The 12500-nt window shown below is 43.4% G+C and overlaps 2 protein-coding genes across 2 annotated transcripts in view; both read left to right on the top strand.

The window, feature by feature from the left end:
- Positions 1-5535, top strand: part of LOC110003688 (putative C-type lectin domain family 20 member A) — a 5738-nt gene extending 203 nt beyond the window's left edge. The window contains exons 1-5 of the mRNA XM_020659238.3: positions 1-1237; positions 1380-1774; positions 2958-3293; positions 3385-3473; positions 3680-5535. The exon at positions 1-1237 is cut by the window's left edge and continues 203 nt beyond it. Of these exons, the coding sequence (XP_020514894.3) occupies positions 1615-1774; positions 2958-3293; positions 3385-3473; positions 3680-3799 (705 nt within the window). The 5' untranslated portion in view covers positions 1-1237; positions 1380-1614 and the 3' untranslated portion in view covers positions 3800-5535. The remainder of the gene's footprint in view (positions 1238-1379; positions 1775-2957; positions 3294-3384; positions 3474-3679) is intronic.
- Positions 1-12500, top strand: part of LOC110003687 (type II inositol 3,4-bisphosphate 4-phosphatase) — a 27931-nt gene that overhangs the window by 7970 nt on the left and 7461 nt on the right. The window contains 9 exon segments of the mRNA XM_065950709.1: positions 6036-6115; positions 9223-9316; positions 9493-9562; positions 9781-9928; positions 10051-10181; positions 10635-10742; positions 10959-11067; positions 12034-12199; positions 12277-12471. Coding sequence (XP_065806781.1) covers positions 6036-6115; positions 9223-9316; positions 9493-9562; positions 9781-9928; positions 10051-10181; positions 10635-10742; positions 10959-11067; positions 12034-12199; positions 12277-12471 — 1101 coding nt within the window.

The following is a 12500-nucleotide window of genomic DNA, read 5'->3' as shown; positions in this document are numbered from 1 at the left end:
ATCTGAAGGACTTCTTTCTTTTTAATCGCCCAAATGATTCGCTTCTTTGGGGTCCCTCTGCTTTGTTTTTGCTGAAAGTGGCGTTCGCAGGGCTGTACACGTCGACTTTGAGTTCAAGCAACATGATCCAAATGTTAAAAAAAAGGAATGAATCTGTACGAGGTCAAAGGTCAGTCAGACGACAAAGTCAGAGAATCCCGAAGAACGGACCTCTTCTGTAGTCCTGTGACGCCGTGAGGTCATCGTGCGCGCCTGCACTCTGTCGCGCGCTCTCTCTCCCCCGCTCTCTCGCTCTCTTGTGCACGCAGCAATTTTATGAATAAATAAAAAAATTCAATAAAAACAGGTCGGACATAAAGGCTGCTTGAGCGGCCCCCCCAGGTATCGCCTATGTGTGGGAAACACTCAACGAACACTTGAGGCTAATGGAGGAACGGGGGGCAGCAGCCGAGGCATAAGACTCAAGAAAACTCAGAAAGCATCACAGACAGTGGGACTCGGGTGTTACACTTATTGTAGACAGTCATGACTCACAGAGTTATTTTCAGAGGAGATTCTTGATTTCTACATTTAAGTGTGAAAAATCACATATAAAGCCTTTAAGGCCCACTGAGACTTCATCCTGTGATTTAAAACACCTCAGACCAAGCCTTCATCCAAGGTGACCTTCGTCTGCTTGCTCATTTGGATATTGAACTACGTTAAGGACCTATTTGTGCACAGCACACGACACTATGAGACAAGTCTTTCATCTTCCCTTGGAGAAACAAGCCAGTCCAAGCCTGGTGTTTTCTGACTGAGTGAGTACATCTTATTTTCATTACTTTATAAAAATCATTATGGTTGTAAAAAGATGATTAGGCATATTAATAACGACACAGACCTTGTCTTGCCGACTTTAAGAATATGGTCCTTACTGTTTTTATCTGTTTTTGTTTTAAGCCTTTTATTTTGACAGAAAACAGACATCTACGCATGTTTACCTTTAACAAATGCATTCATCTATATGATAGAAAAAAAACAACGAGTGTTAAATTTTGGACGATGTCGTTAAACTATTTAAAGTGTTTTTGAGTCGTGTCATTGTATCATGTATGTTTTTTGGATTTCATTGATGTAATGCTGTCTTTGTCATTTATGTTTTTTTGTTCTGTTTCTTATTCTCATGTTGTTTGTTTTACTTTTCAGTGAAGTCAAGAGATGGATTATAGATTGGCTTTGCTTTTATCCGTCTTTGGTAAGAGTGACAATCTAATATACGATATGTCCACATCGTGTTTCTAAAGTGAACAGATTGAAAAAGCCGTCAGACGTTATTCAGACTAGCAGCCACAGACATTATGTTTTCCTCTTAGTTTGTGCTTGATCTCGCTCCACAGGACTCTGCAGCTCTTCCCTTTACGTGCTTCGACAGTTTCACTACATCGACTTGAAAATGACCTGGGCCGACGCTCAACATTACTGCAGAGATAAGTACAGTGACCTGGTGACCATTGAAAGTGTGTCTGACATCAGCAGGCTCAACAGACCTGACGTCTCAAAAGCATGGATTGGACTACATGATGATCCGGAGGACTGGAAGACAACTATGGGCAACGAAATCAACTCCTGGAGATGGTCAAGTACCGGTGTGTAACCAGCAAAACTGGTTATTACAACTGGGGAACAAATCGGCCAGATAACTATTTAGGAGAGTATTGTGTGAAAGCAAAGCTGAATCATCTCTGGGATGATGGGAAGTGTAACTATGAAGTCTGGTTTCTTTGTTACACAGGTGAGATCAATGTTACATGATTTTACTCAAAAAGCCTTACACAGCAATGTTATTTATCGTTGTTTATCTAGACCTTTTTATCTCAGTGATGAAGTCAAAAGACAGTAAAAATCGTTGTTTGTTTGTTGGTGGTCTGACAGATGCGTAGATTGTGGCTGCTGACACGAAACGTCAGTGTGTGTGCCTTCTGTGTTGTAAATGGGAATGTGTAATAATGTGATGTGGTCACATTAATGCAGACTCAAAGAGTCAGAAAAATGATGGATCAATCCCAACGTAGTCTAAGTTGTTATTAGCAGTCTAGTAGACAAATAGTTCAATGATGTGGTTAATGGGGCGGCTGTGGCTCATTTGGGAGAGTCGTCGCCTCTCAACCGGGTGGTCGAGGGTTCGATTTCCCAGCTGAGCAACATGTCCGATGTGTCCTTGGGCAAGACACTTAACCCCGCATTGCTCCCGCTGCTTCGGTGGCGGTGTCTGAATGGATTAGTGTTGAACTTACTCTCTGATGTATGTCACTTTGGATAAAAGCGTCTGCTAAGTGAATTGTAGAATTGTTGAATTAATCTCTTGTGATGCCATTCAGAATATGGATCAAAGAGCGCCAAAAAAAAAACAGTCGACAATCAGTTGCAAAATCTGACAAATCTGGTTCAACTATGTAAATCCTTCATCAGGGACATGCCTAATAAGAACTATTCATCCATCCATTGTCTATTCCGCTTTTCCAATTCGGGGTCGCGGGGGGCTTGACCCGATCAGGGCTGTCATTGGGCGAGAGGCGGGGTAACACCAACGTCGTGGAGAGAACCAATGCATGCACGGGGAGAGTACTAGACGTCAACACATAACTGTATGGAATGCTTAGAAAGACTACCCGGATCGGGTTACTTTGCTCACTCCATGGTGCCGGTCGGGTTTAAACCAAAGAGAAAACATGGAGCCGCCACCAGCAGGGATGGGCATGGAGGTTGGGTGCAATGTAGACCGGACGGCAGGCAAAGCCTTTGGCCTTGGCGTGCTGATCCCCAGTGACAAAAACCACATTGTCAACCAATTCTGCTCATCAACACATTACTGTTTAGAATGCTTAGAAGCACTACCAGGTTCAAGATACTGTATTTGTAGCTGAAGGTAGATCTGATCGTCTTCTCTTGATTGTTTTACTTTTTTTGTATTGTAGCTACAAATCCTGCAAGCCAGAAAACATATGTCTTAATCCGAGAAGGGAAGAATTGGAAGAATGCCCAGACCTACTGCAGAACACACTACACTGACCTGGCTATGATGGAGAATGCTGAGGAACAAGCAAACATGACGTCAGTAAAGGGTATTAATTCGGCGTGGATCGGCATGTATCAAGAAGCATGGAGGTGGTCTGACAACAGAGACAGCTCCTTCAGGAACTGGAAAGCGAATAAGCCAGATAACAATCAAGGTTACTGTGTGATGAGTGATGAGAAATACCAATGGGAAGACCTTCATTGTAAAGACAAGCTTCCCTTCTGGTGCCAGGAAGGTAATAACATTTCTAGTTCATATTGCTACTTTTCTGTTGTTGAGTCAAAAATAATTCTCTCCTCCCTTGGTCGTCACATGTTTCTGTGCAGTCCCCAAACAGCACATCTTGATGAAGTTGAAGATTCAGACTGATGCGGACCTTTCAGATCCAGCTGTAAACGGCAAGCTCCTGCAACAGGTAGAACTCCATCCAGTGGTTTTCCAATCAAAGTGTGTGTACTGATTTGTCTGATTCTTCGATGCCTTACAAATCATGAAGCTGATGGCTTAAATGCTGAATTCCCCAAATACTTGAATGGCTTCCTGCTTTATGAAAGTCGATTCTCAAAACACTAAAATTGTGTTTACCAATGCCTTTCTGTTAAAAGGTCTTTTATCTCTCAGTTAGATGCTTTGCTTTCTGAAACGACGGGACAGGCTCACCTAAAACTGAAGTGGAAGATTCAACCCAGAAAACAAGAGGAGGAGAAGGAGAAAGCCGAGGATCAGTGCCCACTGAAGTGAAGGCCGGCTAAGCTACGTTTACTGTTTGAAAGTTTCAAGCCTCTTTGGGGTCGGTTTGAGGGTAGAGTCAGTAACTTTTTTCGTTGCAGCTTGTAAACAAAACATTTAATCTGGGCCCCTCCTCCTGGACTCCCTGCAGGACGTCTTTTGGTCTTTGCCTATATTGCAAACTAGCTAAACAACTAAATCAATGTATTCAAATAGAAAATCCTGACTTGTTACACTCCTTTTATTTCACTGCAATACCTGGATAATTGAAGTTTCTCCAGTTTCCAAGTAGAGTGAAACCTCCAAAACCAAAATGACTTATAGAGACAGTGCTGACGTTTGACTGTCTAATTCAAGATGTTACCAACATCATCAGGTGACCTCTTCCAGATACCTAATTTTCATATGGAAATAGAAGCCTTGTAGAAACATCGGGATGGTTTGTATAATTGGTGGTGTTGTTGTTCTTGGGTGTTTACATTTGGGCTTTGGTCTCTATGTCTTGTAAGCCTGTTTGGGGGCGGGGGCATTTTGTTCATGCGTGATACAATTATCAAGTCAAATCAGAAGCTTTCCAAAAGGGAACCTGCAGATGCTTTTGTTTCCAGTATTGGGCAATGGCTGGTGATACCCACTGATAACGGGGGAATATGCAGTTTTGTTGTTTTGATTAACAATTAAATCAATCCGGTAGAGTTAAAAAATGGACTCTTATTAAAGTTAGGAGCCCCAACTGAGTAGTTTCTTCTCTTGTGGTACTTTCCATATGTTTCTGTCCCCTTACCCATTCCCCTGTTGGGTAGGCTTCCTTTGGATGATTAGTTATAATCTTTATACATTTTTTCACATTCCTTGATGTAATGGTCTTTATTCCCATCAACGTTTTAATCTCTTCCTAAACTTGTCAATATATAGACGTCAATGAACCATCACTGACAAATAGATGTTTTGAGAGTGATATCTACTATTAGATTAAAGATACTGACACACCAAGGAGTTCGTCGGCCGTCGGTACTAGTTTTTGCGGTGTTTTCAGTCAATTCGACATGTTGAAGCGGAATCTCTCTGATTGGCTGTTGGGAGGTTTCATTTCTCTCCAGCTCTCCTCTCAGGTTCAGGAAAGCCCCTTGAGCATGTCTCTGTAGTATCCATGCTTTTACCCATTAGTGCGGTTTCTCCTTATTTGTTGGCTCCGCCTCTTCTTTTCTTTTTCCACTAAAAGACCAAGAACTGACAACTTTTTATCAGACATTATTCTCTATTAGTAGACGACCTATAATATGAGTGGTGACCGACAGCGGTGTGAAAATGGTCTTCTCGTATCATAGCAACGGACTACCGCCCCCTGCTGGCATGGAGAGTTATTTCCTCTCACACATGTGCAGAACGTACGTGGTGATTGGCCGTCAGCTGTAGTCTTTGCGGTGTGTTCAAGTGACACTTTTTGGACCAAGACGTGAGGCGATTTATTTAACCATATTTAGGTTTTTTTGGGGCCTTTTTGCCTTTATTGAATAGGACAGCTGCAGACAGTAAATGTTGGGACAAGAGAGTACGGTACGATATGCAGCGACGGTTTTGTGCTTTTGTTTGATTTCCCTTGTAGGAAGGATCTGGAGCACTCTATATTTGTCGTGTTATACCCTTCTGTTTATGTATTTAGTTAACACTTTGCCATAGTTGAAATAAAGCATTAAGTTGTTTTGATGTGTGTTAAAAAAATAAACAATGGTCATACAAGAAGACAATCACTTGTTTCAGCGTCTCATCCTTCCAACCAGCACAACACTAAACACTTCATGGACACACTGGCAGCGCTAGTTGGACACGGGGCCTAAGATGTAACAACAGTCATTGTTTTAAACTGATTTTTTATTCCTGACCTCCTGAAGACAAACAGCTCCCTAAATAAAAAAAATGATGAAAATCTTCTTGTAGGATTACGAATGAAATATTTCAGGGACTAGTGTGGGCTTGTTCTCCTCAGTCCGGGTGCAGCCGTGAGTCTGACTCTCTTAGTTCATTTTCAGTGCCCAGCGTTGGTCTGTGTTTTGTGTTGATTGAGGCGACTGCAGGAGAAACGTCACACAGATGGAAGGATGTGGTGATGTGGTGAAGCCGAGGGTGAGATCTTGAAACAGTGAAAACAGAGTGTGATGTTTTTATTCAGCCTCGCCGTGGCCCCCACTTTAGGAATGACTCGTTTAATGTGAGATACAAACGCGGTCTTTCTCTGTCTGTGTTTCAGAGGAGCTTCCTGGGTTTCACCTCCTTCTCCATCAGAGATCTGTTCAAATCCAAGGAGCCACACATCTCACTCAGCCTCAGGTAAACGCACGAGTCGAATGTTTCTGTGTTATCTGTTCTGCCACTGACCTTTCTCTGTTTTTAAAACTATGACACTAAACATCTATTCTCTTCTTTTCTATTTAATGTCCCATCCAAAGGTTTTACTTTAACCTGAAACATTTTACCTCCTTCTGATTGAGGAGTTTTGTCATCTTGTTGTCAAAGTTTTATTCCAAAACTTCTAACTTTAGATTCTGCTCCTGAATGCTCTGGATTTGTTTGGACCAGAGAAGGTAGGCGCTTTTAAGGCGACCCCCCCCCCACACGGCCGTTTTGGACACCCCTCGGTTTGTCAGATATGAGAGCAGTTATCAGGTCAACAGGTGTTACAGTGATGGAAGCGGGCAAGAGAAGTGGTTCAGATAGAAGTGATTGTACCCGACCTAAAAAGCCTCTGCATGTTTCTAATAAGCTCCACGAGCAGAAACGTGCTCAAACTAGGATCAATATTGGAGATGCTTTTGAAAAATGGAGAGAGGTTAGAACACAGAAAGGTTTACAGACCCATGCAGAGCTGGATAAACACTGAAGCTTCAGAGTCCACCACATGGTGACCTGAGTGAGCATCCACTCTAGAGAGGAGGGGGGGGGGGGGGGGGGGGACAGCTCTCTATGATGTTTAGAATTTAGACTGCAGTACCCATTTTAAACACTAGAGGTCAGAGTTTTATATCGCTCTTTTAAAATCAACTTTACTTTGAAACACAGCTTTTAATGCTTCTTCTAACATCTCTGTAAATTGTTCAAAACTTCTTTTGGGCTTTTTAATGATGTATTGTCTTTTGTTTATTTCACTTAAAAAGGTTCTGAAGTGAAATGAATGAAACTCACCTCACACAGACTTCACATTGGTGTGGGAGGTGTCCCCTGATAAGTTGTTGCTTGGTTACCTGTGGCCAGATGAGGAAGTGAGAGGAGGAGGAGGTGTTGCTCCACCTCCAGTGAGAGTTATAAAAACAACGTTGATCCTCTTCCTGTTTTCATTTCACAAACCCTTTCAAAGAGAGAGAGACACACACAGATTGGTAGATCGAGATAATAAGGAGTGAAAGAGAGAGAGAGAGCGAGCTCCAGGTGTGTCTCTGCCGGCATGTTGCATCCAGGTGTGTCACATTACTCAAACATACCTGCCACAGGTTTGCAGAGTTTTACAATCTTTGTGTTTCTTCCACTTCTGTTTCACATCGAGGGAGGCTGTCTTGTTTACATTTTTATCTTGTTAGCTTTCCTTGTCAGATGTTAAGTCACTTATCTTTGGTTTGTTGAAGTCTTTTAGTCTTTTTATTTCATTTCTGTGGAGCTAGTCATCGTGCTAAGGTTTCTAATTGTCTTTGTTTTCATGTTTCTAGTTAGTATTGTGTTGCTTGTTGTCAGCTTCATGATATGTGTGATCCTGTCTTTAGTCAGCTCCGTCTTTATAATCGTGATAATTGATTGAGATTCGGATTCAGAAAACTTTATTTATCCCAGAAGGGCAATTCAATTTCACAACCTACCGAGCCATTGAAAAACGCAAAGACAACATAAAAGGAAACAAACACATCACCACAGCATTCAAACAGTTACATTCACACGTCAGTAACAACCAGCGCTATCAATCTACAATTTCCTAATACGATGACAGACTTGTTTAGCATTCAACAGCCTGATAGCTGAAGGGATAAAAGAGTTGGAGTATCTATTTGTCCTCCTTGGAGGGGCAAGATAGCGCCGTCCAGAGGGCATTAAAGAAAACTCAGATGAGACAACATGTTCAGGTTGGTTTATGATCCCTTTGGCTTCTGGACCACACGCTCCTTCCACAGGGAGCTCAAGTCTTTCAGCTGGACTCCAATAATCTCAGAGCAGACGTTTACGATGTGATTCAAACTGTTCTTGTCCGTCACAGACAACCCATTGAACCAACAGAGAAAAGAAAATGTTAAAAGACTTTCGATAAAAGAATGATAAAAGCTACATAAAATGCTTTGTGAAACACTGAAAGAGTTCAGCCTCCGCATCAAATAAATTCTCTGTTGGCCTCTTTTCACGATTGACTCTGTGTTTTCAGAGAACTTAAATTTAGAGTCGAACACTGTCCCAAGGTATTTATATGAGTCCACTATTTCAACCTCTCCACCGTGGATAATGCTAGATTCAGGGTGAAAACAGTCCTTCCTAAAATCTATGACCAATTCCTTGGTTTTCAGGACATTAAGATCCAGGAAGTTGTCATCGCACCACTTAACAAAAGTTGGTAGAGCACCGCCATGGCCTGATTCTGAGCCCTGAAGGAGGGACAGCAGAACAGTGTCATCTGAGAACTTTACCAGATAACTGCTCTCTTGTGATGTTCTGCAGCTATCTGTGTACAATGATAAAAAGCAGGGGGGAAAGGACACAGCCCTGAGGGGAACCAGTGTTTGACATAATTATTTTCGACATTTGACCATTCATGAAAATCTGCTGAACTCTGTCTGTTAAAAAGTTTAAAAGCAACATTCAAATCTGACCAGGAAGTTTAAAGTGAGAGGATAAAGTTATCTTTGTCACTTGGGCTGTGTGTTTTTCTCAAGCAGCAAACCTCCGGTGTTGAAAAATGAAGCCGATGCTGAAGTGTTAAAGTCCTGCAGTTCCTGGAGTGTCCACTAGAGGCTGGCTGCAGAAGCACAGGAAGTCACATACACACCCATTCTAAAAAGCCTGTTTTTACAGCAGAGATGAACATGTTTACAGCCTGGTTCAAAAAACCAAATAGGTGTGATTAGCTCATGTCTGGATGGACACACACTGTACGGGGGGTGAATGTTTTGATGACTCATCAGTTTTGATTTGATGAAGGATAAGAGTTATTCACAATAAGGCGTGTAGCTGACCTGATTGACAGGTGGGCGCGGTGTAACGGTTTGTCAGGAGGTTTAAAACCCGCCTCAGCTCCAGCTCTCAGCCTGTCGTTAGGTTGACTGAAAGTTAGACTGAGACAGCATTTCCAGCATGGAGACCGCCATCGATGGGACTCCAGCGCCCCCTGCAGGGACAGACGGGGGACGTCACACTCATATTTACAGTTTATGGTTTTTCTCCTTTGTCTCCTCTCTGATGAACAGGACAATGGATGGAGTGAACGAGGCGGGGGAGGTGAAGGTGTCCCGTCTGCAGATGGAGGGCGAGAACGAGGATCAAACGCCTCCCGAGCACAAGGTAGAGGAGAACAACGCGTTGATGTAGCTCCTGCTCGTTCTCTCTAATAGACGTTGGAGACTGTTGGAGACGTCGTGGTTTGACACTTTGCTCTGCGGTTCACACAGTTTCAGGTTCAGTTGTTTGATGTCAGGTGATCACCACCTTATGAAGTGTTTCTTTTTTCTCTGCTCCAGTGTCCCGAGCTGTGCGACAGCCTTCATGGCTCCGTCCACGACAAAGAGAACAGCTCGACCATGAGAGCAGGTGAGGCCAAAACAAAACTTTTTGTTTTTTTAAGGGCGTCAGTGTAAATGTGTCCAATTTTTTTAATTTTACTGCCCCATCCCTTCCTGTGTGTGTGTGTGTGTGTGTGTGTGTGTGTGTGTGTGTGTGTGTGTGTGTGTGTGTGTGTGTGTGTGTGTGTGTGTGTGTGTGTGTGTGTGTGTGTGTGTGTGTGTGTGTGTGTGTGTGTGTGTGTGCAGCGCTGTGTGCTCAGGTGTGTAAGGTGTACAGGTTTCAGACAGAGGATCAAAGATGGCTGCTTGTGCGGGAACAGATGTCGGAGACGCCGCTCTCTTTCTCTTTGCCCAAACAGCTTCTGAGCGCGCTCATACGGGAACACACGAGCAGGTTCTCCTCAATGATACTTTCCAGTTTTTGACTAAATACAATCTGAAAATCGCAAAAAAGTTGAATGAAACGGAGCAGAAAGATTTTTTAATTCATGACAAACGTCTGTTTCTCCTCGTCAGAGTCCGGGAGGTGAGGGAGCTCGGGGACTTGTCGCCGCACTGGGACGGGCTCCGTCATGACATCATCAACCACTGCAGCGGCCTGATTGGCTGTTATCAGGACACCCTCTCCGAGCTTGACAAACTCTCAGGTGTGAAGTCGGTCAGAGGACGGCCCGTCGTTACGTTTCGACCCGCTATGAGTCGTCTGTGTCAGGATTAAGTCGAGGCGACCACCGCCAAGTTTTTAAATGCAAGAAAAAGCCTGAATGCTAAGAGTTTGTTAGCTTAGCTTAACATAAACAAAGACGTTTCAGCAGACGACTCATCATCACTGAATGTCTTTTTTTATACTGAGCTCTTGTTAGCTTAGCATAAACAAAGACGTTTCACCAGACGACTCATCATCACTGAATGTCTTTTTTTATGCTGAGATCTTGTTAGCTTAGCTTAGCATAAACAAAGACGTTTCTGCAGACGGCTTATCATCACTGAATGTCTTTTTTTTATCACAATGTATTCATTTGGTGTGTTTGACTTCCTCCTGTTGCATTGTGGGTAAAGTCATGTCTGCATGGCTCATGTTGATTTTATTTTGTGAACAGTGTCGTCGTGTTTTAAGTCGAGCGGCAGTAAGTCAGACAAACACCTTCAGTTTGTTTCTACAAACCTGCACGCTCAAAGGATGGAGGTCACCGCTGCAGACAGCACAGGTACAAAAAAAAACATGTTTTTATTCTTTTTAAAACATTTGATCTCTTTTAGCCACTGAGCCATCCACGCTAGAGAGTCCGCCTGCTGCTCGGAAAGCTCTCTACTCAAAAACAATCGAAAGAAGACGTTGGTGCTCAGAAAAGATGAAATGTCAGTAAAGTCTTTGAATCGTTTGATTTCACTCTCTCTTGTCGTGCGTGTGTTTCGCTCTGCAGGTGTTTGGTACGAGGTCATAACATTTGGCGCTCCTGCTGATCATCACCAGGCCTTCAAACATGGAGGACTGAAGAGGCTGCTCAGCAAACACTCAAACCAAACAGACAGGTGGGTGAGTGTGTGTGTGTGTGTGAGTGTGTGTGTGTGTGTCTGGCTCCTCCCTCCATATTGTTTCCTGCAGATTAATCTCTATAATCTCTCTCTGTCAGGATTAGCGAGGCTCGGTGTGGATCAGAACACAAATACATTTAGTTGAGTTTTGATTCGAGGAGCCTCACGGCAGCTTCAACATGAAGAAATCAAAACAAGATGCTTTCATCTTAAAATAAAAATAAAAAAGACATTTTAGGTCTGTGACATTTGAAAAGATCTTATTAATGTGTTTTATTTTCCAACATGCTATGAAAAAGAGGACATTTTGCTATGGAGTCATGAATACAAAAAGGGAGTAAAAACAATCAAAGATAAAGATGGTTTGCAATGAGGTCACTGTTCCAACTGACCACGCCCCCTCAGTCAGCACTAACATGTGTCTCTAGTCCGTCTACAAATCCCCCAATGATGAGAAAAGTCCATCCTCTCTGTCTTCTGCCTGCTCCACTTTTCAGAAAATGTGTGCTCAAACAGGCCGTTTGGAGATTTTCCCTTCATGACATCACAAAGGGCAGTAGCCCCTCCCCCAGGTGGGTGACACTCCCACAGCTAGGTGTTTGTTCTGCCCTCTGAGTCTGCCTTCTCACCGTAAACAATAGGACATGGAGCAAGAAAGCACCGAGTACACCCAAGCCCTTCCAGAGAGGGGGCGTGGTCAGACACAGCTCATTTACATATTTAAAGGTACAGACACAGAAACAGCCTGAGCAGGGCTGAAATAGAGGGGTTTATAGACATGATCAAATACAGGATCAGAGTGGATTTAGAACAAGAAACTTCACACACATGTTTTGAGGAGCTCTGAGACTTATTTACACTGAAGAAGAGGAGGAGGAGGATATGTCACCTTTAATGTCTACCGTACATACATTCAGGACATTTGGACACTAATTTTATCACCTCTTGTTTGTCTCTCTTCAGCTCCGTCTCTTACTCAGAGGACGAGAGCTGCAGAGCGCGCGAACTTCTCTCCAGCGTGGCCGAGCTGCAGCCTCTGGTCTTCGGCCTCGCTGAGGAGCTGCTGTCCGTGTCTCAGGAGCAGAACTCCTTCCGGCTGCAGCATGTCCTCAACGCTCTGAATCAACAGGTGAGAAAGGAAGACAAACACAGGTGACGTACTTCAGGCGTATTCTATTTTCCTCTTCATCTTCTCTCCTCTCTCAGACGGAGCTGTTTGTTCACGCGCTCAAAGACGAGCTGGTGAAGAGCGCCCTGTTAGCGATACACAACCAGTGTGCAGCGAACTACAACAGCAGCCATGTTCACAGCAACGGGTTGCTATGTGACAACACGTCAGCCGATCAGGAAGGAGAGACATCGTCGGGACAACAGGAGGCAGAGTACGACGAGGAGGAATGGGCAAGTTTCTCATTTCTTTATTTTCTAAT

The sequence above is a fragment of the Labrus bergylta genome, chromosome 22 (genome assembly GCF_963930695.1).
Source record: "Labrus bergylta chromosome 22, fLabBer1.1, whole genome shotgun sequence".
Lineage (NCBI taxonomy): Eukaryota > Metazoa > Chordata > Actinopteri > Labriformes > Labridae > Labrus > Labrus bergylta.
This window is presented reverse-complemented; position numbering and strand designations above follow the sequence as displayed.